The 23287-nt window shown below is 40.4% G+C and overlaps 1 protein-coding gene across 2 annotated transcripts in view; it reads left to right on the forward strand.

Moving 5' to 3' along the window:
* grik2 (glutamate receptor, ionotropic, kainate 2) overlaps positions 1–23287 on the forward strand; it is a 444385-nt gene that overhangs the window by 190736 nt on the left and 230362 nt on the right. For both annotated transcript variants that reach the window (XM_033640493.2, XM_033640492.2), the window contains exon 7: positions 6821–6994. In XM_033640493.2, the coding sequence (XP_033496384.1) occupies positions 6821–6994 (174 nt within the window). The remainder of the gene's footprint in view (positions 1–6820; positions 6995–23287) is intronic.

The following is a 23287-nucleotide window of genomic DNA, read 5'->3' on the forward strand; positions in this document are numbered from 1 at the left end:
GTGAATTCATGTATTAATATGTAGCTACATCTCACTCATGACTTGCCTAGTGTTTTCCAAAAGTTTCTTGAGTATTCCTCGGACATTGACTCATATTCCACAAAACAGTCTGACTTCCCTTAATCAATTTTCTTTGAAATAGAATAGAATAGAATAGAAACAAACTACTTCCATCTCTACAATCATCATCTTCACTATTGTGATTCAAAAACATCTGAAAAGGACTCTAATGAGCAAGGACTCTTAGCACTTAATTGATTCATTTGGAATTTTTTATTTTTATTTTTTTTGTAAATCGTACATCTCCAAAAATTTTGCATTTTTTCTTAGTCTGGAACTGTTGTTCAGTTATACAATCTGTGCTTTTTGTCTTTTTGTTTTTATGTATAATTGTTGTTTTCTAATAAGGGAGGTATGTGCTTTAGCCATTTTTGGCTTCTAACCTCTCCTGCACAATGTTTTAACTTTAAATTTCCTTTTTCCTGTATTTTCTATACAGATGTGTGGAAAAACAAACAAACTAAACTAAACTAATAGGTACCACTTTAGTCTTACCATGCTTTTTTTGTACATTTTATGTGCTTGAACCGATACACACATTAGTTCAGTGGCATCACGTTACAATTAGGAGGGCCCCCAAACCAAATCTGCTTAGACCCCCCAAAAGTCTAGGGCTGGCCCTTCTCGCAAGGATGCTTTTCTGCTTGCAGATACTGCTGTATGTGCTCATATCATGTGCATGTGCCTTGGTTGGTATGTTTGCAGGTTTTGAGACTAATTCAATGCCATATGCCAGCCTGTTTGAAATTTGTAAATGATTGTAAATAATTAAAAAGAGTTTCATCCACTGACTGATAGCTGACTGAACAGCATAAAAGTGAAAGTATCAGTATTTTCTGTGGAGTAAAGAGCTGTGAGGCAGAAGATTGTGTCAGCATTTATTTTTCAACTTAATATAAAAGGCTAGATTCAGTGTGTGTAGTTCCTCTCATATCATCTACAGTACAGGCCAAAAGTTTGGACACACCTTCTCATTCAATGCGTTTTCTTTATTTTCATGACTATTTACATTGTAGATTCTCATTGAAGGCATCAAAACTATGAATGAACACATGTGGAGTTATGTACTTAACAAAAAACGGTGAAATAACTGAAAACATGTTTTATATTCTAGTTTCTTCAAAATAGCCACCCTTTGCTCTGATTACTGCTTTGCACACTCTTGGCATTCTCTCCATGAGCTTCAAGAGGTAGTCACCTGAAATGGTTTTCCAACAGTCTTGAAGGAGTTCCCAGAGGTGTTTAGCACTTGTTGGCCCCTTTGCCTTCACTCTGCGGTCCAGCTCACCCCAAACCATCTCAATTGGGTTCAGGTCCGGTGACTGTGGAGGCCAGGTCATCTGCCGCAGCACTCCATCACTCTCCTTCTTGGTCAAATCGCCCTTACACAGCCTGGAGGTGTGTTTGGGGTCATTGTCCTGTTGAAAAATAAATGATCGTCCAACTAAACGCAAACCGGATGGGATGGCATGTCGCTGCAGGATGCTGTGGTAGCCATGCTGGTTCAGTGTGCCTTCAATTTTGAATAAATCCCCAACAGTGTCACCAGCAAAACACCCCCACACCATCACACCTCCTCCTCCATGCTTCACAGTGGGAACCAGGCATGTGGAATCCATCCGTTCACCTTTTCTGCGTCTCACAAAGACACGGCGGCTGGAACCAAAGATCTCAAATTTGGACTCATCAGACCAAAGCACAGATTTCCACTGGTCTAATGTCCATTCCTTGTGTTTCTTGGCCCAAACAAATCTCTTCTGCTTGTTGCCTCTCCTTAGCAGTGGTTTCCTAGCAGCTATTTGACCATGAAGGCCTGATTGGCGCAGTCTCCTCTTAACAGTTGTTCTAGAGATGGGTCTGCTGCTAGAACTCTGTGTGGCATTCATCTGGTCTCTGATCTGAGCTGCTGTTAACTTGCCATTTCTGAGGCTGGTGACTCGGATGAACTTATCCTCAGAAGCAGAGGTGACTCTTGGTCTTCCTTTCCTGGGTCGGTCCTCATGTGTGCCAGTTTCGTTGTAGCGCTTGATGGTTTTTGCGACTCCACTTGGGGACACATTTAAAGTTTTTGCAATTTTCCGGACTGACTGACCTTCATTTCTTAAAGTAATGATGGCCACTCGTTTTTCTTTAGTTAGCTGATTGGTTCTTGCCATAATATGAATTTTAACAGTTGTCCAATAGGGCTGTCGGCTGTGTATTAACCTGACTTCTGCACAACACAACTGATGGTCCCAACCCCATTGATAAAGCAAGAAATTCCACTAATTAACCCTGATAAGGCACACCTGTGAAGTGGAAACCATTTCAGGTGACTACCTCTTGAAGCTCATGGAGAGAATGCCAAGAGTGTGCAAAGCAGTAATCAGAGCAAAGGGTGGCTATTTTGAAGAAACTAGAATATAAAACATGTTTTCAGTTATTTCACCGTTTTTTTTGTTAAGTACATAACTCCACATGTGTTCATTCATAGTTTTGATGCCTTCAGTGAGAATCTACAATGTAAATAGTCATGAAAATAAAGAAAACGCATTGAATGAGAAGGTGTGTCCAAACTTTTGGCCTGTACTGTAGTTGTATAAGTGACCTCGCCTTTGGTTGTCAGGATAAAGTCCCTTTCACTGTCCACCTAATAAATCATACAACAAGACACATCTACATTTGTACACACACTAGTGAGCATTATTCTAAGCTCCCTGACTGTATGAACTTGCTCTCAGTCCGTGTTCCACGTCAAAGATTTTACTCAAATCAAACTCTTTCTGAAGTCCCATCCCACTCTCATCCTGAAGAGGCTGCTTGTGTTGCCTCGGATCAAAACACAGTCTCTCTCTCTCTCTGTTCCGCCTCCCCCTGTCCTTTACTTTTTTAATGTCAAGTTCCTTTGAAAACTGAATAATTCAGTTTTCAACTGTCTGCTTTTCATCATGGCGACTAAAAGGGATCATTTTCGGTTTGAAATGAAACATCTAAATGTTCATACTTTCTTTCTGCAGCCATTCAGCGTGGCCCAATTTATGTGAGATAATTAAATGTCCCTCTGGTGTTTTCAGGAAGATGAAAAGTAAAATACAAACATGGAGGAGGCAGGGGAGGTGCAGTGGTAGTTGTCATTTCCCACTGTTTTGTTTGGCAGACAGAGTCCAGTGCTGACAGCCTAATTCTCCCAGCAGAGTGAACAAACCAGCCATACTGAGGCCACATATGGCAGCTATTTTCCTGCCAATTTTTTTTCCTCTTCTCTTCACTTACCTTGTGTTAAGTGTTTTTTTTTAATGCCGTATGTAAGGTTTGGTCAGAATTTGTCAATCATGGGCCTGACTGATGGTCCAATACTGTCACTGTTTATTTAATACAGTTTGGTAGATTTAATTTTAAATGTATTATAAAACTGACTAATATCATTCTAATAACAAGACAATGTCAAAACCTAGTAAATGACTGGACAGTGTTTGAAAGGCTAGAGGGCTTTTTATCTGAATGTAGGACTTTTAATTTGAAATAGAAAGAGGCAGCACTCAGACACAGACTTTGACTATGACTTTCATTTACAGCACTAACCCTGTTGGTGCGATCCAGGCCAACAGTTAATGTAAATACATGTTTAAATTAAGAATACACTTAGACACAGTCGCACACCAGATGGAACCTGCTTTCTCTGGAGCTGTACCCACTGATCATTTAACACAACCCTTTCCTCTGGTCAGTACTTCCCCATGTGACTGGTGAAGGCTGGGCAGCCATCGTCCACTATCGGAGCCACTATAAACAATAGTTTGTAAAACATATTTTTGTTGCAGATGACCAAAAGGAGAATTTTGTCATTGTGGCGGCAGCCCTTGTGACATTATTAAGCATAACATTCACTTTACGCTCAATTGGAAACTTATTTCCACTTTCTCCTCGTAACCCTGATGGCACCCATTCTGACACTGTAAGATGTATTAGTCACTGTTTTGGTCTCTAGCTAATTTCCCTGTTCATGAGAAGTGTACTATTGAAATCTTTTTAAGGCTTAAAGTTACACATATTTAAGAGTGACAGGCTGTCTGTCAAAAGTATCCTAGTCTTCTCAGTCAGATCCATCCCTCATAGCTCCACAGTGCCAGCCTATGGTGACCTCTGGCTTCAAAAAAGTAGTTCACAAACCAATGGGTGGTGTCACTGTAGCTATATCCATTATCCATGCAGTCTATGGTCCAAAACTACTATTTTAATCACGGCTGCCTAGTTAGCTAGCTAGCTTGCTAATTCCACCATGCTTTTATGCTGAAGTTACAGTGGTTATGAAAAATGAGCCAAAAAAATTGTCATTCATCTGATGGTAGCTATGTGCTTTCCTACACTGTGACAAGAACAGTGGATGAAGCCCACAAATGTTTTTAAATATCAACAGACTGCCTCAAACTTTTCTTATCAAATAACCAGATGTTTTCTGACACAGTTGTTCATCTTTTGCACTGACAATTCTACCCGGCTTTCATGTCCTTGTAAGCTCCAATTGAGAGAAGGAATGGGACTAGCTTTTTTATCATGGAGGTGTCATTGAGCGCTTGTGGAAATCAAGCAAGCTTCATGTACATCGTCTTTATTTTAAAGAACTGTTAGCTGAATTCAGTTCTGTTGTTAGGGTAGCCAGAGCCTCTTATTTTAAAAATCTCATCATCTCCAACAAGAGAAATCCCAGGGTCATTTTTGACACTATAAGTAGCATTACTGGTGCGCAACCGCCTGCTCTGCCTGTGTCCTCTGATGAGGACTGTAGCAATTTTTTAATGTATTTTGTGAATAAGGTTGCCAGTGTCAAGGCCAGTATAACACCCTCCTCCACCTCCCTTCCTGATCCTCCCAAACAGCGGTCAATTATTGACAATTTCTCACCTGTCTCCTTATAAGACTTAGCAGATCTTGTGTGCACTATGAAGATCTGTTCTAGTCCGCTGGATATCCTGCCCACAACTTTGCTGAAAAATGTTTTCAGCACTATTGGTCCATCTCTGCTCTCCATAATCAATAGCTCACTGGTTTCTGGTCGTGTCCCGTCCCATTTCAATCAAGCGGTTGTTCAGCCGCTTCTCAAAAAGCCCAATCTGGACCCCGATGTTCTTAGTAACTACCGGCCCATTTCCAAGCTGCCCTTTGTATCTAAGATTCTAGAAAAAGCAGTTGCAAACCAGTTGGTGACAGCGTTGAACAGTTACAATATCTTAGATAAATTTCAGTCCGGTTATCGTCAGTTACATTCCACAGAAACTGCTCTTCTCAGGGTCTCCAATGACATCATGATGGCCTCCGATGCCGGTAAATCCACTATCCTGGTTCTGCTTGATCTCAGTGCAGCCTTTGACACTGTTGATCACCACATCCTTTTAGACAGGCTGAGGGACGGGGTAGGAATCTCAGGGACCGCTCTTCATTGGTTTAAATCCTATCTGTCTGATCGATCCTTTTCTGTGGCTGTTGGCCCTCATAAATCAGAGTTTGCCCCCCTTTCTTGCGGGTTGCCCCAAGGTTCAGTGCTTGGGCCTATCCTCTTTACACTATACATGCTCCCTCTCAGAGATGTCATCAGCAATTTTGAAGGTATCTCATACCATATGTATGCAGATGACCTCCAGTTATATTTTTCTTTTAACCCTGATAGGACTGATGGAATTGACTTACTCTACGATTGTATGAATGTAATTAAGGACTGGATGTCTTCTAACTCCCTTCAGTTGAACACAGCTAAAACTGAGATTTTAGTTATTGCACCTGATGCCTCAGCATCTAAAGTGGCCAGCTGCTTAGGGTCCCTCAGTGCAAATGTGCGCCCCAAGTTGAGAAACCTTGGGGTCACATTTGATCAGGCCATGCTCTTCGATGACCACATCAAAACTGTCACTCGCTCCTGCTTTTTCCACCTCAAAAACATTTCCAAACTCAGATCCATGTTAACTTATTCCGAGCTAGAAATGATCATCCATGCTTTTATTTCCTCACGTCTGGATTACTGTAATTCTCTTTTCACCTGTCTAAATAAAACTTCATTAGACTGCCTCCAGCTGGTCCAGAATGCTGCTGCCAGGCTTCTGTCCAGATCTCATAAGTTCACTCACATCACTCCAGTCCTGGCATCCCTGCACTGGCTCCCTGTTAATTTCAGGATCCAGCACAAGATTCTAACCATCACTTACAGAGCCCTCCATGGTCAAGCACCTGCATACTTGACGGATCTGGTGTCCTTTCACTGTCCTGTCAGGTCACTGCGGTCCGCTGAAGGCCACCTGCTTACTGTCCCTCACACAAGATTAAAGACGAAAGGTGATAGAGCCTTTAAGGCTGTTGCACCGAAATGGTGGAATGCATTACCTCATGAGCTGAGAGCGGCCTCTTCCGTGGACATTTTTAAAAAGCAGTTAAAAACACATCTGTTTAGGCTTGCGTTCCATTAATTGTCCATTGTATCATCTCTGTATTTCGCTGCACTTTACTTTTTATTTGTTTTTGTGTATTTTGCATTGTTTCTGTTACTGTATTTTTTGTATTTTATCTTGTGAAGCACTTTGTGAGTCCTCTCTGTGAGAAGTGCTATATAAATAAATTTACTTACTTACTTACTTACTCATTGTGTTTATTGTTACCTAAGATGCTAATTACTCAATAGGATTGTATGACTTCGAGGTTTAAGCTTTTTCTCAATAGCTTTCAATTGCGGGGCTATTGATTTATCTAATCAAAGTCTGTCATTCCTATATTTAATGTTTTTCCTTCTGTCTAGGATTTGTTTGCGCTGGACGTGGAGCCTTACCGATACAGTGGTGTGAATATGACAGGCTTCAGGATCCTCAACACTGAGAACAGCCAGGTGGCTTCCATCATTGAGAAATGGTCCATGGAGCGACTGCAGGCTCCACCCAAACCTGACTCTGGTCTACTGGACGGCTTCATGACCGTAAGTCAATGAGTGTTTTTTATGACCTGGTATTCATCTGCTCAGTGTGACAGAGGTTGTTTCCCATCAGTCAGTGAAGTATATTGATGAGAACATATACACCAGTATCATCAGCATGAACTACAGGTCACATTTACACATGTACTTTGGTTCATTTTTGATGGACCAAAGAAAAAACATATTACATTGTTGCCCTTTGAGTTCAGGTCCCTTTTGTGGTCATACCAAATGAACCAAAGGCCGTAAACTGACAGATAACTTGTTTATTGGAGAGATTTGGTGACTGCAACAAAAGCACTACATGCAAAGTTTATTCCAGTTACAGTACCAGTAGCAAGTCCTGTTTCCCTCAGTATGCCTTATGGGTTGATTCATCTTAGCAGGTGTTCACAAAGAAATTGATTGTTATAAGTGTTAGTCATGGAAACTGAACCCAGACTGCAGATGCCACAAATAATGACAACAGCTAGAAACAGGACAACAACAAGGCATCTTACCTCACAGTAACTTAGCCTTAATGTCAACTGGATACGGCATCATAGTCTGGCTCTGTTGCAGTTGTTGGGCACGTGCCACTTCCATCCTACTGGTAGATGTCCTTCAGATGGGCGAGTAAGCATCTCTGTGATGATTCAGGCACTGCTCTTGTATTTTATTTATACACTGTAGTTTTGCTGGAGCAGCTTGCATCTCTAACATGTGAAATTTACTTGTGAATGTCTATAAATGTCTGTATTTATATGCAGTTACCATAACATTGACATTTAATCATGCATCTAATTTTTTAGTGACTTAAAAAAATCTTGTTACTTCTTTGACAAAATGTGTGAAGCAGGAGAAGGGAGGTTACAGTTTTTCCTCTACTATTCAGGAAGTACAGATAAAAAGATAGCCACAAAGTATCTGTTATCAGATGAATCACAACTGAGCTGGAAACATGTGTTCAATGTGTTTATGAAAAACAAAGTGTGTCAGTAACACAGTTCTAGTTGTTAAAGAACAGACAGCTTTAGATGCTCTACCTCCAAAACACTTTCAATGGAAACTGCAAAACTGAGAAAAGACACAGTCGAGGTGCTGTATGGCTATGGCAAGTCTTTTTAACATTTAATCAGTAGAGGTAATAGCAAGTGAAGATATCATCAATTGCTTTTTGACTATTTAGAATTCCAAGCTGGCATATTCATAATGTAATTTGGTGTAGAAATTGAATTTTAGAGATATTGTATTCCATTTATGATATGTATAGGGATGCTTGTAGATATTTACAATGAAAATTGTTTCTAGTAAGAATTGAATTGTTGATATCAATAATTAACATTTTGGATATGTCAACTTGAAATTACAACACATCAATACTGAGGTATTTGTAACTGAGTATGAATAGAAGTCAATAGGAAAAAGTTAAGACAGATGCCTACAATGAACATTTCCACTGGTAACAAGTGAAGTGTTGATATTAATAATTAACATTTTGACTAGTAAGAATTGAATTGTTGAAATCAATAATTAAAATTTCTGATATGTCAACTTGGAATTACAACACATCCAAACTGAATTATAGATATTTATAGTTGAGTTTGAATACAAATCATTTTGGCTTGGAATTGTAACTAGTAAGAATGTAATTTTAAATATCTAGAATTTGAAGTCCAGATATCTTAAATGCCATTGTAACTTATTTAACTTTAATTTTTTTATCCTTTTATGACTTGTCATAATTTGATTTTGGATATCAGAAAAGATATTTTGACTAGTCAAAACATCAATGTAGTTGTTTCTATATAGTTGCTGGTGGTGTTAAAAACTGACTCCGGCCGGCAGCGTATCATTCTGCAGCAAATGTACGTTTTAGCATCGGTATCTGACTCAATAGTATGTCATAAGTTCAAAATGAGAAAGGGCTGGTTTTGTTGAGTGTGTGCTCTTGGAGTCAGTTTTGGCTTATGGAAGCAGGAATGGAAGTATATGGAAGTATATCTGTCCAGAAATGCTTCAAAAGGTGCTGCCAGTGTCTCTGAATCAGAACCTTGATGAAGCAGGCCCATAGAGCCTACTGAAGCATTGTAATTTATATAGGACACACAGAGTTCTTACTACAGTTGCCCAGAGGGACAATCTACCCAAATCTTTGTGGATTTCCACTGTGCTTCTTCTCTCTTTCTTTGCTGCTTGGCTGGTTTTTACAGACATAGAGTCAGTGAAGATATAAAGTGTAGTTCTGGACGTGATAGACCTGTTACAATGGATGTGCAGTGGCTTCTGTTACTGTAACTTGCCAGTCGTCCTGAGGGAGTCAAATGGAAAACCTCAGTGCCCCGAGTTGTGTGCCCCGGGTGTGATAAGAAGAGTCTCTGTCACTGTGATCTGAAACCTCTCTGATCAGAGCACACTGCCTGTAATAACTGTTCCTCCACGCTGCTTTTATACCACTCTCTTATCTGGGAACCTTGCCAAAAAACGTCAACCCACCAGAGACAAGGAATGGGAAGGAAAAAAGACTAATGGAGGAGAGAGGAGAAATGAGATGAGGGGGATGAATGAAAACGAAAAGAAAAAGAAGGACAGAGAGTGGGTGAAGGGAAGGCAGAAGTGAAATCAGAGTCCTTGTGTTTTATTCCCAGATGGACTGTCGAGGTGTTAAACGTTAGGCCGATGTAGCTGCTTGGTCTGATTCCAGTTGGAAAGCACTGGCGGCGGCAGCGGCAACATGTTGGCTGCTGATTGAAAACAGTGGCTTACCTCTGGGGAATAACAGATTCCCTTTTTTTTCTAAAATGGCGCAATCTTGCTGAGTCATGTTTCTGGATTGATATCGGAGAGTGGGTGTTACTCAGTTTAAGCCCCTTTTGTTGGATTTGTTGCTCAATCAATACCGTTTCCCACTTGAGACCTGAAATGGACTGTGTGTGTAATAACTGTACCTTTTCAAAACACAAAAAGCTCACAGAGTGCCTCTATAGCTACTAGCTTCCAGCACAAGCTGGTACATGGAGTCAATTTGATGTCTTAAGTCCACACAAAGAGGAAGAAACAAGGGAAAATAAAAGATCCCTCTCATCATCTTTGTGTTTGTATTCACCTCTTTTATTCCATTATGTGCTGCAGAGAGTCATCAGGCGAGCAGAGCTAGCTGGTTATTTTTGGATCAGCGACAGGCGGAGATTTATGTGTGTGAGAAGTGCGCTGTGACCCTGCTCATCAGTGAATTAATGGCATATGAGTGTGAAGGTGGGGATTGATTAATTAGACAAATGGCAATCAGTCAGTAGCTAATGCATATTGACATGGTGAAAGGTTCCGTAAACGTTTGATTAACGGCTTAATTTGTGTGCCGTATTTACGGTTTTGTGTGCTTAAGTAGTGAACTGCTGATGTGCTGTAACTTATGAACTCGCAGATCGTGACAGATTGCACTGAGTGAGAAGTCCAGAGCCTTCATGTTCTCACACTGCTTCTCCATTCAGCACCATTGTTTTACCTTTAGTGGTTGAAATTGCAGTGTGAACAGTATGGCTTATTGCAGAATAACAATAATTTGTTTGGAGCCAAAGTTGCTGCAGTGTTTTAATTTAAAGCAAACAATTAGAAGTTGCTATTTCTCCTCAAATTGTGTTCTTGGCAGCTGGTGAAGACCTCTGAAATAGCATTTTTGTTCTACAGGAAATAGCCTATGCCATAAAACATTTCAATTCAATTCATTTATTTGTCACATGGAATTATACAATGTACAACTCCAGTGAAATGTGATCCCATTAGCTCCTTTAACTTGTTCACTATAATTTGAGTCATTTTTGTCTTTTTACATTAGTGGCTGCTGCTTTGTGGTTGTCCATGTTTCGGGATGGTTCTTGTAATCTATGGAATCTGGTTGTGGAGTGATTTAACTGTCAACACATCCCCAACCTGAAGAAGACGGTGGCATGGTTGCTCCTAATGAACATGGCAACGCTGCACTGCAGCTGGTGTTAACAGTGAACCACAGCAGGACTGCCCAGGACAGCACCTCACATTCCCACCATCCCACCAGTTCTTATTCAACATAAAGCACTCTTCGTTTCACACTAGAGACTTCAGTTCTGTCGGATCATCAAAAAAAGTCACCTGGTTGGGTAGCGCTGTCCAGAATTTAGCCAAGGATCAGTGAATCAAAGGATATTACAATATCCCGTTGGAAACTGATGTGACACAGAGGTTGTCCAGTTCATTTTCCAGCACCTGTACAATGGCTAGCAGGATGCTAGTTCAGCTAGTGCCCATTCTCCTCCATCTATCTTTGATGTTTACTGATTTTTATGTCTGAAAACCTTAACCTGGCTCAGTAAGCTAGGCAGCAGTTATCAGAATGTGAGTAAACAAACTGCTGAGTTGATTTACACATCCTGATGATGACTTGCTGCCACACACCACCGCCATCCAAAGCCAACTACACAAAGCACCAGTAACATTTGCAAAATAAACATACACACCTAAATATAGCACAAATTTAGCAGAGCTGATAGAGAGGCAGCTGGAAGCATCTGCGCCTCAGTTGATATTTCCATCACTTCATATTTAATCTATACTGTCAGAGATGGATGAGAACCTTCAAATGACTGTTTTCAGTATAAAATTTTGCTGATATAAATGCAGGTGTGACTAAGCCTTGAGAGTAAAACACTAATTTTACAGTCATTTCAACAGAGTTGCTGAATCAAAGGATTAGCTTATATAGGGGTGCTGGTTCAAATTTAGTGAACCTTGAGAGGTGTATTTGTGTTGTTGGCCAGTTGACAAAGTGTCTTGACAGTGCTGACCTTTGACTGAGCAGAACTTTTTGGTCCAAAATGGTCAAAATTAGTATTGGCTGATATTCACCCTGTTGACTGCCATCGGCCTATCAGCAAATAGGAAGACATTCACCAGTGATGGTGGCCAAAGTTTTTCTGTTGTGTCTCGTCCATTTTGCGCAGGCTAAAAAGCAGGGCTCCAGATTAATAGCGTCCTGTTCTCCTGGGGACCATAGAACATGTGTTTGAGATGAACAGAGATCTTCCGCAGGATGCCTTCAGGGTGAAAGGTTTTCTTAAGATGTTTTCCATGTGATAAAAGGTTATATTTTTTTAATGTTTAACACCAAAATTGGGAATAAATAACAAAAATAAGATAAACAACAAGTATTGGCTATCTGCCAAATTGTCATTTTCAGCATTGGTATCAGCCCATAATTTCACAACTGGGGCATCCAAAGTTCAAATCCATTAAATTAACTGTACTGAATGGTTCCTGATCAAAAGGTCATGTTTGGGATAGCTGTGTCTGAAAGCACTCCTTCACTCATTCACTACTCCTTATATAGTAAACCCCCAACAGTTTTTTCTATAGTGAGACATAAACTGAGATTTAAATGTAATCATCATCATCATCATCATCATCATCATCACTTGCAGGTGATTTTTGCATCCAGAGATGCAATGGATTACATTGTGAGATCATTAGCATAAGGTATTGTACATGCCACATACACATGCCAAGTTTTTCTTTTTATTGTAGTTATGCAAACATTTTACACTCATAATTAAGAAACTTAAATAAAATGGTGGAACCCAATTGTAGTGCAGTAAGTACCAGTGTGACCAATATCACTAAAATTCATGCACCAGCCAATTTGCGAGAAAGTGCAAATGAATTTTGCTGTCTCACTTTCTGTGACCGGGCACTAATCCTTGTAGTTATTTGGAGAGATAAGCAGCTTATACAGTGGATTTTGTCTTTAATTGTGTCTAAGTCAGTTTTAATTGCTAATTGCTGACTCTATATAAGAGCATGGGTCGTGCTGGGCAGTTTGTACTGGAAGCAGTTGTATTGTTAATTGTGTGTTGCTAAAACTTCTGCTGTTGCTGATAGATGTGCAATTAACCTCCCCCTGATTTTTTTATATGACATGATTGAGGGGTGTCATAATGTATTTGGATGGTGTGCCATGAAATTTGGTGCTGACATTATTACAAACATTATACCTGCTAAACATCAGCCTGTTAGCATGCTGATGTTAACATAGCTAATTTAAGCATTAGCTGATGAAGATGATGGCTGTGACATAGCATCACACAACAAATTTGCCTTTGGTTTGCATTTCCTAACAGCCAAAAATGTTACTACTACAAATGTGATGAAAAATCAAAACCTCCAGAGGTCAATACTGCTTGCAGATGCTGGCAGAGATGAGGTTGGCATGGGTTTACCTTGGCTATGCATCTCTAACTGATAAGGAGGCTCTCAGGAAGTGACATGGTAATTACCACTCAGTATGTCCAAAACGATACATGCTGTTTATGTGCACAAAGTCTATTGGATGATAATACACACACTGCGTATGTAGTGCATGATGTACGATTTTGGACGCAGGGGTAGTCTATTTTCACACCTAGCAGACAGCTACAGCTTTCCTTGCTGCATCTTGTGTCACTACATCAAATCATGAAGATGATTGAATAAATCTATGAAGTTTGGTCTAGAGACTGTTTTCCTTTTTCCACAATATATTTATGTGTGACAAATCAGGTAAACTAGTTCTGCACCTCAGTACTTTATGCTGCCTTCAATTAATGTGGCAGCGGAGAATCCCTGCCCTGAGTCGTGGCTCAACATGCACAACGAGAGTGACCTTACAAGCTCCACGCTCTCATTACCATAATGTCTCTCCTTGTTAATTGCTTAAGCTGCTGTCTGATTCATTGTGTGCCCCGCTAAATTGAAACAGGTTCAAAAAAACACTCAGCCACGACTGTAATTTCTGCATTTATCTCTTTGTCATAAGTTGGAAAACCGGGGACGTTAACTTTCACCCTTGTCCAGGCAAACGGGCTGACCCTTTAACCATCAAGGTCGTCTCTTTGTTTGTTGCAGCTCCAAAACACCGTTGATATTCAGAGCCATGGCATTACCGCCGAATCATTTCTATTTCCGTATTACCATAAATATGCTATACCTGTGGGTAAATTTAAATAGGGCAGTGATGGAAAGCCATTTCCTTTTTGACAGATATCATTTAAAGTCTGATCCAAACAGAGTTATAAAAAATGTCACACAGACATCAGACATATTCCAGGATTCATATTATCCGAGCATCACTCAAACAGGCATATGGTGGACACTGTGAAAGGATAGGATGAGTCATATGAGAAATATGTTATTAAATCGCAGGAAGCTGTGCTGAAAGATGTCTTAACACTTTGCAATTATTCTGTGGCTGCCAATAAATCTGACATTGACTTATACTGTATGTGCACCATATATATTATATTTGTTAATTCATTTTTAGCAAGCACCTAATACCATACATAACAAAACCATCATCTGCAAGTAATCCAATTCATATAGCAGTCTATTCACTGTTTGTCTTAGGAGAAAATAAGTTGTTCATTTTTGTAATTATGGTCTAAATTTTTTCTTTCTCTTTTTTTTTAATTTCTCTTTTAAATGCTGAAACATTTCCTGCTCTTAATGTATTTTTTTCTGCAATAAATCAGAACTGTCACATTTTTTTCATTTTTTTCCAGAAGTTTTTTGCCACATCACATAGCCTCCATCAAGCCATGAGATGAAGCTAAAAGCTCCAGGAAAATAAAAAGATAAATGGGCCATATAATCAGAATGTTTATGACTCCACGTTAGTGATAGCTGTGGCCGGACTGTGCATCCATCTCATTTTCGTGAATAAAATATCTTAAGGACACCTTGAAGGAATTTCTTTAAATTTGGCACAAATGTTCACATGAACTTAACGATAAACTGATTCAATTTGCGCACATACAGCAAGCAGCAGCAGCGATCCATCGTCCGACACCAGCTCAATGTATGGATGGAAACAGAGGGCTTGGCGGGGACAGAGCACTTTCTATTCAATAGTAAACGAACATGCCTTCTGGGGTCATTTTTACTTGATCAGCAGACTTCACTACAAGCCGATTGGCTGTGGAAACAAGTGACGTGCTTTAGGTTCTAAAACCAGTCGCCAGCAATTTGACCAGCTGAGTTTCAGGTGACACCATCAGCCGGCTTGAGTCAAGCTCAGATGTCCAGTTGTCTCATTGGGGATCTTTGGTGTGAACTTAAGGCAGTGTAACATGATCTCATTTGACTAAGTAAGGTATTTCACATGACATACATACAATGACATACTGCGTTACATTATTAAAATAACTCACACTAACTTTTTGTGTCACGCAAACAGTGGTCTCTTGGAATAAAGTGCTGCGTTTGTTTGACCGATCCATCTCACTGAACTCCTGCCCTAAGCAGATTTTCTCGCTGTTCCTCACTTCCTCCGAGAAGTCACTGCGTAACAAAAAAATGTAAATATGGGTCACAATTTCTACTCCTAATAACCTCTTATGTGGTTGGAGGAGGGCAGAGAAATTCACAGCACAATCTACAAACAGGTTAACATGGCCGGACGTGATACGCTGAAGTCAATCACTTTATGGTTTATGATGGTGAAAAAATGAGCACATAAAATTTATTTCAGTTTTACTGTAATATTTTGATTGCATGGATCCCATGTATGTGTGCGATATATGACATCGTCATACATCAGGAGATTGTTTTCTCAGAATAGAAAGTCACTTGTCAGAACAGCACACATTAACAATGCTTCATTTGAAATCAGTATTTACAAACTGATAAAAACTCTTATTTCAAACATTCTACAATACAAGGAAGCCATAATTAGATTCATACCCTGCAGGATGTTTGTCTGTCGTGTGTTTTCAGTATCTCTTGTTGTTTTTTGGTTTTGTTTTGGCGTCCTCGTAAAGAGATAAATTGTTAAAGAGCAATTTATTGGCAGAAAAAGAGATGAGTGAACTGGAATAGGACAAGACTGGTGGAGGGATTGAGAGATGGGTTTTTTGTCTCTATCCTGCCTGTTCCTGTTCCAACCTGTCAGTCATCCTGTCTCGCTGGAGACCTCCCTGAGTGGCAGAACAGGCTGGGAAACATGGCCTGGACTAGTTTCAGGGGCGAGTGAGTCAGTGGGGGTGCAGGTTGCTTCTAAGGTTGGGAGGGTGTGTGGGTGCTGACCCCGGGCAGAGGTCAGGTCTGGAGCAGCTGGGGGGCTGCTGGACCTGTCAAAGCACACAGCAGCATACAGACAGCCAGCACAGTGCAGCAACCTGCCTGTTTGATACACAGATCATGCTTCGCTCTATTGCCTCACTGTTTTCCAAGACGCACAGCTTTTGTGTTGCATTGTGGGATATGCCCTGATGAGGCTGGTGCTGTAGCTTTGAAAGGCTTCCAAAGCCTTTGTCTGGAGTTCGAGCTGTTTGAGTGAGTTCTCATTAGGAGGAGGCTAATATTTGGTTATTCCACATTTTGGCTGCGGCCCCAAACTCGGCGCTGGGATGATGCCGTTGGACCGTGCCCTTCTCCGCCTCTTAGATTGGGCTTCTCTCAGCTTAGTTTATTCCATCTGCTTCTCTGTGTGCATCAAGCCATCTCTCCGGCTCCCCCTCTCTGGCTCATAGACTTGGATCTGGCTTTGGTATTGTCCAAATGTTGGGGAAGGAATTTGGCTGTGACATGTTGCTGGGACATTATTCCGGCAGCTGGCGTTACTTGTGCAGAGGCTGGTGGTGCTTGGCAGTGATGAGGAACAGTAACTCCGGTGCACAGGGTTCACCCAGAGAGCCACTTAGAGGCTGCCGGGGTTTCTGTGAGCCGAGAGGACTGTGGGAGACAAGTCGCTCTCTACAATGCTGACTTGAGGGGGTTGAAGTTTTTGCTCTTTTTTCACTTATTTAAATAACATGGTCTGATTTTTCATTTCTGCAGTTTGTACAGCAGCATGTCAGGGTTTCTGGAGTGGGCTGCAGATTAGAGAGCATTTAAACAGGGCTTCAGCTCAGCTCCATGTTTTGGCAGGTCTGTTGGAGTGGCTGCTCACCCTTTGTGGCCATGTTGTCAGTATAAGAAGCAGTACAAGGTAGCATTTTAATTCTGAGCATTAGAGCACTAGATACAATATTATTATGGGGTCAGTGGGTTTATTTAACTGTGGAAACAAGTGTGAGGAGGAAGATTGCTACTTGCATTACCAGACAAACCAATGAGAAGTAGCTACAGTCCTTGTCCATGTTGTCTTTAAAGACATTCTTTCGAAGTGGGACTCTGAGGTGATGTTGGCCTGACTTCCACACTCAAAGAGAAGAGGTCCTTGATGTCTTTGGTCTCATTAAAAGCAAAGAATTCCATTTCAGTTGACATTGAGGGGGCTGGAAAAGCAACATCTGAACAACCACAATGTCATCAGTTGTAGCAGAAGGTCAACATACACAGGGAGATTACATTGAAAGATACAGTCCCTGAGTTTGTTATAGCTCCCAACAGTGCAACCAAAACAGTTATTGTCCTCACAGTCCACCACTAATGTTTCAAAGCCAGAAAAAATGTTGGCATTGTACATTTCTGCAAATCATAGATACATTACATTTGCATTTCTGCAATGCTGTGGTTAAAATGTGGTTGCGTTTATGCTAAAAAAATGGTTATGGTTAGGAAAAGATCATGCTCTGGCTTGAAATACCTGGTTTTGGTGGCTCAAAAGGCACTGGAAATGCAGTGATACTCTGTTAAAAAAACAGCTGCTTTTCATGGCAATATCTGCACTGGAAACACCAACGTCTTCTCATCCCAACTTGTTAAATATCGCCGCTTTATCAGTGCCTTTCACATCTACATTTTACATGCGAGGTATCCTACTGTATCTGTTGTTGGCGTTCACGTCATGTCACTTGTTACATGTCTCTTTTCTAAATAAACCTTTGTTTTCACAGGAAATGTATGATTCCTGCTCTTTATATGCATACAGTCTTTATTGAAATACACTTACAATGTCGGTAAAACACCTATTTTTGTTATTTTCTCGAGCAACAAAAGCATGTGGTTGGGTTTAGAAAAAAACATCATGGTTCACATTCATAGGGGAAGCAAATACAGTGCTGTCAGGTGAAAGTTCAGTGTCTGTTAGACTCCCCCAACACCCATCCTGCCCACCATATAGAGACTTTCCAGCTCATTATATTATATCATTACCTGCAGTGTTTGAAAGTGATGCTGTCCAGCGGTGTATCACTCTGCCGCCAGTTCTGTCCAGCGGCATTATTAACTAACGTCGCCTGTCTGCATTTCATACTGTGAAGGTTCTGTCCAGCCACAAAGGGACGGCCACCTAACAGTGTATCATACTGCCACAATAAATTGTCATGTTTGTTTGAAAAGGTGTTACAATATGTACTGTATGAAATTTGCAAATGTGATGTTTCTGTGGTTTGCACAAATGTACAATACCAACATTTACTTCTGGTTACTGGGTTGTTCAAAACTTGCTTCAAAAATTGCCCAATTTTTGGTGCAGTTGGGTGGTATGACAACATCTAAGAGTGTATGCTTATATATGTCTAAATATTAAGTATTTGCAAAGGGGACATGCATTTTTTTCACTCTGCTGTCATACACACAGGCCCGAAATACACACATGCACAAACAGGACCTAGACATGCATTAAATGGAGAGATGTTAGAGGTCCAATGCCTTGCTCAAGGGCACCTCAGCAGTGCCCAGAAGGTGATCTGGCACCTCTACCAGTCCACAGCTACCACCAAACTCTACTTCCCAAGCCAAGTCCCTATGGACTGAGCTACTGCCATCCTGATAAGCAAATAAAGGAAAATAATAAGAATATTGGCACTACATGGTATTGGCTTTATTCATGGTTAGTAAATCATTTAGTAATGATTAATAGCTATAGACAATTTCAGCTATTAACAAAGATCAGCTATAAACAACTGACCAGAGCAACTTTAGGATTGCAAAATTGTAAAACATGTCTTTATTCTCCTCCACACTTGCTTTGTCTTTTAGACCATTTATCTGCTGGGAAAGTTTATTATTTTTAGCTGCAGACTTGATGGATTATTTGAGGGTGAACAACTCATGACCTTTTTCTAATGACAGTGAATTTTTTACAAGAATAACTGATGGCTTTATTAATTAAAAATTCTGAAGAATTACCAGTTACTAAATGATTTCCAGTGCTTTAAACAGAGTGAGCAAAGGAGAAAAGGAGGAGAAAAACACAACCTTGCCACACATAGATAGACCCACCCATGTTAAATACGAGGAAAATATTTAAGGGACAAAAAGTAAATGTGTTTCTGTGTTTTAAGGGTGTGTTTTGTGTTTTTTTTATGCATAGCATCTGTGCGGGTAAAGCTGCTGTCACCTAGAGTCTGCAGCAGCAGCACCCACAGCTGGATTAATGACTCCTCACCCTGCGGTGCCGCCATCAAGTTCCTGTCTAGACAGGCGTCCCCTTAGATGGGTCACTGCAAAAAATACAGCCATAATCTGGATTTTGGAAACAAATCAGGCGACGCTGACTCATAACCCCCCTCAAAACACCACCCCACCACTGCTCATCTAATGCCTCCATCCCAAGACTGCTGCCACATCTCTGGTGCCCAGAGAGGATGGATGGTCTCATTCTAAGGCTATAACCCAGTCTGAATAACAGATGCAACAAAGCACAAAGACTACATTTTATACGAATATTTGCTCTGTCCAAATGTAGCCAATAAGACCAAACAAATGTTTTTGCATGTTTTACCCTGAGAAGAACCATACTTTCTCTGCAGTATTGTTGCAGTTGCTGAACTCAATGTGTTTTCTAGCCATTAGTTTTTCTGTTATTGCTACTGGACACCCAGCATGCAATGACTTCGACCTACAACTATTGTTTAGACCAGAGAAAGTAACAAGCTGGATGGGGTCAATATATGGCATTTTGTCTTGACAAATCACTTTAGTGATTTATTTAAGTTATTGATTAGTGCATTGATGATTATATTGCTTATGTAATGACTACTTCCCAACGATCAAAATATTGATCAAAGTTTATTTATAGTTTGGGAAAATAAACTTCTTCTTTTTCATTTTCTTATAATGAAATCTGCCTTCCACACACTACATTGGTACAACACCGGAAATTACATTTAGCCAACATACGCACGTGGTTGGGTTTAAGAAAGAAAGAACAGGGTTTGGCTTTACATTCATACAGGAAGCAAACACTGGCCTTCTGGATGAAAGTCGGTGGTTGTTGGACCCATCCACCACCCCTCCCTCCCAACCTACTCAGACATTTACCCCCTTAACTTACGTTGTTGCCCAGTCAAGTTTCCCCCTGATGCCCCTGGGCACCATTACAAAATAATGGCGACTGGCTGCATATCACGGTAACTTGAAAGGATGTCTTTTTCATCTGTGTCTGACGCTGGAAGTCTCTGGCCAAGTGCAAGTATTCAATGACCGGGTAGCACAGAAATCTACACTATAAAAACAAATACAAAAAATAGATATATAGATAAATAAATAAATAAATATATATATATATATATATATATATATATATATATATATAGATGTATATACATATATATATATATATACACACACACATGGAATTAGAGACACATGATATTCTAATTGGGGTGATAGATTTTGAGGAAGAAAACTCTCTTTTGATTAGTTTCCAAATGCTGCAGAATGCTGTAAGCAAGATGAGCACAGACTTTGTAGGTATATTTTTTATATATAAATATGTACATTACACTACTTGCTCTTCAGTACATGGGAGTGCAGAACATGCAACATATAGCATAATATAAATGTATTTGTCTGCCTTTCCATGCATGGACGGCTGTTATCACAACCCTGGTAGTTGTGTAAGTCTTAATGTAAAGCCACTTCTGTCCTTCCAATTTCTCAGGGTAGCTCAACATGATCATGATGTGCGATTGGTGACACATTGGCAGTACAGAATGAACATCTGATGCCAACTCAGGCACTGTGCTGTGTGAGTCAAGGATAGATGATTTCAAAGTTTAATTTATAATAATGTTGGTATGGACATTTCTGCAGATGGGTCTTCCAGTATTTCTCATCTGTCTGGCCCCTCTTCCTTTGTCAGTCCCTTCAGTGTTTTGCGATGTTGCGATCGCAACAATCTTGGAGGGACTGCTTGTTCTTTTGTTCATTTTCCTCCTTCTTCTTTTTCCTCCTCAAAATGCCCAGCCATGATTCACTGCTGCACAACAGCTATAATTTATTATGTGTTCATATCAATGAAACTGAACTGGTCAGAAAATGTTAATGCTGGGTTTAAAAAGGCCAGGTTTAGTCCAGGTCCTTTTTCCCCGGGAAACTTGCTTGTTTTAGATCAGCAGGAGACTTATAAATATTTTCTGTCCTGGTTTTGTGGCCAGTGCCTTGTTTTATGCTGTTATATTTTAAGGTAAGAGCAATGATGGGAATATATTTGGTGTAAAACCTGATACACTCACTGGTCTTGGAGGGAAGAACAAGGACACTGTATGGTATGGTGTGTAGTTAACAACTCTGTTGAGTAAGTTGAAAATTCCCAAATGCTCTGGTTTGTTCGAGAAGGTACAAAAACACCCCACTGAACAACTGTAGAACAACATTTGAGATACACACCGATATTTTTTGGAGCACACATTATCCTTCAGTCTCCAAACACCATCTTAGTTGATGATTTACTGAGTGAGTTGAGCGGAAATGTGAAGACTCGTTAAAGCAAAATCAGGGAATGTATGTCTTTATTACTGCTTTTTTAGTTAGAGTTTCGAGCCAAAAATAAACACACTGATCTCTGCCTTCATTGCTCAAAACAAAACAAAAAAAAACACTTCTCTTACTTCACAGAAAATACTTGTGAATCAGATTAACTGGCTGTTTGCACGAATGTTAGACCCATATTGTGCTACTCATGGCTTTTTATAGAATATCAGATATGTGTTGAGAAAATGGGATCTCATGGCCAGTGGACTCGTCTTTTAACTTCTCCTTTAGAGTGGTAATGGGAGTGACATACCATACCATCTGTAATGAGCTGGTTTCAGCTTGGTCATCGCCATGAGCCATCATTAAATCTGTTACCCATGGTGCAATGTTCCTGACAGGGTGCAGCCGCGGTCTAACCGAGCTCCATACAGAGGATCAGAGGTTACTGACTCGCAGTGGTGGTGGTATTGGTGTCATGATTGTTAGGAAGAGAAAGAAATTTGAGAGATATGCTGAGTTCATATATTGACAGAGTGTTTTTTGTGCCAGCTAGATGCACACTAGATGGACTAACCTTCAATCTGCTAGTCCACAACCTCTGGTGAGCCTTGGACGCTGATGAATGGCTGCTGGACTACGCAGCAGCATGTCTGCTCTCACTTTAGGTCACTGTTGGCTGCATTTCAGTTGCCTCTGTACACACACACACACACACACACACACACACACACACACACACAGTATATTGTTTTGCTATGATTCAGATTCCAGCAGGCTTGCCATATTAAAGTCTAGAGCTAATTCTAAACTCCTCTCATTGCACAATGCACACACTGCCAACATCCTGATCCCGCCCAGGCTGAGAAAGTTTGCAGACGTTCTGAGGGTCCTTATAGCAGATTCCTTTCTCTGCTCATTATCTGCTTGCTGGGAAAAACTCATCAGATTCAGTTGAGTGTTAAGACTATTAGTCCTCCTGACAGTGTGTCTTAGTCACGGGACAGTGGATTCTGCTACTAAAGCAATATGGCAGAGCTCTGCTCGTAGTCATGTCTACAGTCCATTCAGGGCTCGGGCATTAGTATGCCTGACAGAGTAGGAGTCTTTTTAATTAACAAAGCTCCGCTTAAAACTCATTTGTGTTGCTTTGAGCGAGATCAAATACAACACTCTGGGTGTTTTTCTGTCTTTGTCTCTCACTGCATTCTGCAGCAGACTCAGAGCAGAAAGAGACAGACAGGTTTGATAGACGTATCATTGTACAAACCATAATCAAATGGGCCGTGGCAAACCAGTGTAGCACATACTCAGCACACCCTTACAATTTATTGGAGTGCTGCAGCTGGGGACATTATGGATTCACTTCTCTACGATTGTGTATTAAGTTAAAGTTTGAAGATCATTTGAAGATGATTCCCCATGATGAGCACACTGAGAAGTAAAAGAGAATACAGACCTCAGTATGCCTTGAATTTAAGGCATTCTACCATGCAACTCAGTTGAAGACTAAATTAAGGCTACCCATGCTCTACGTACAATTTCGACATTAAAAAAATACTGTCATTACTACAATAACAATATGTATCTTATGAACTGTGCATAATATGATCACACAACAGTGTCCGTCACCTCTGTGAACACTACACATTCTCACTCCGACCTTGTCAC

This window comes from Epinephelus lanceolatus, chromosome 10 (genome assembly GCF_041903045.1).
Source record: "Epinephelus lanceolatus isolate andai-2023 chromosome 10, ASM4190304v1, whole genome shotgun sequence".
NCBI classification, from domain to species: domain Eukaryota; kingdom Metazoa; phylum Chordata; class Actinopteri; order Perciformes; family Serranidae; genus Epinephelus; species Epinephelus lanceolatus.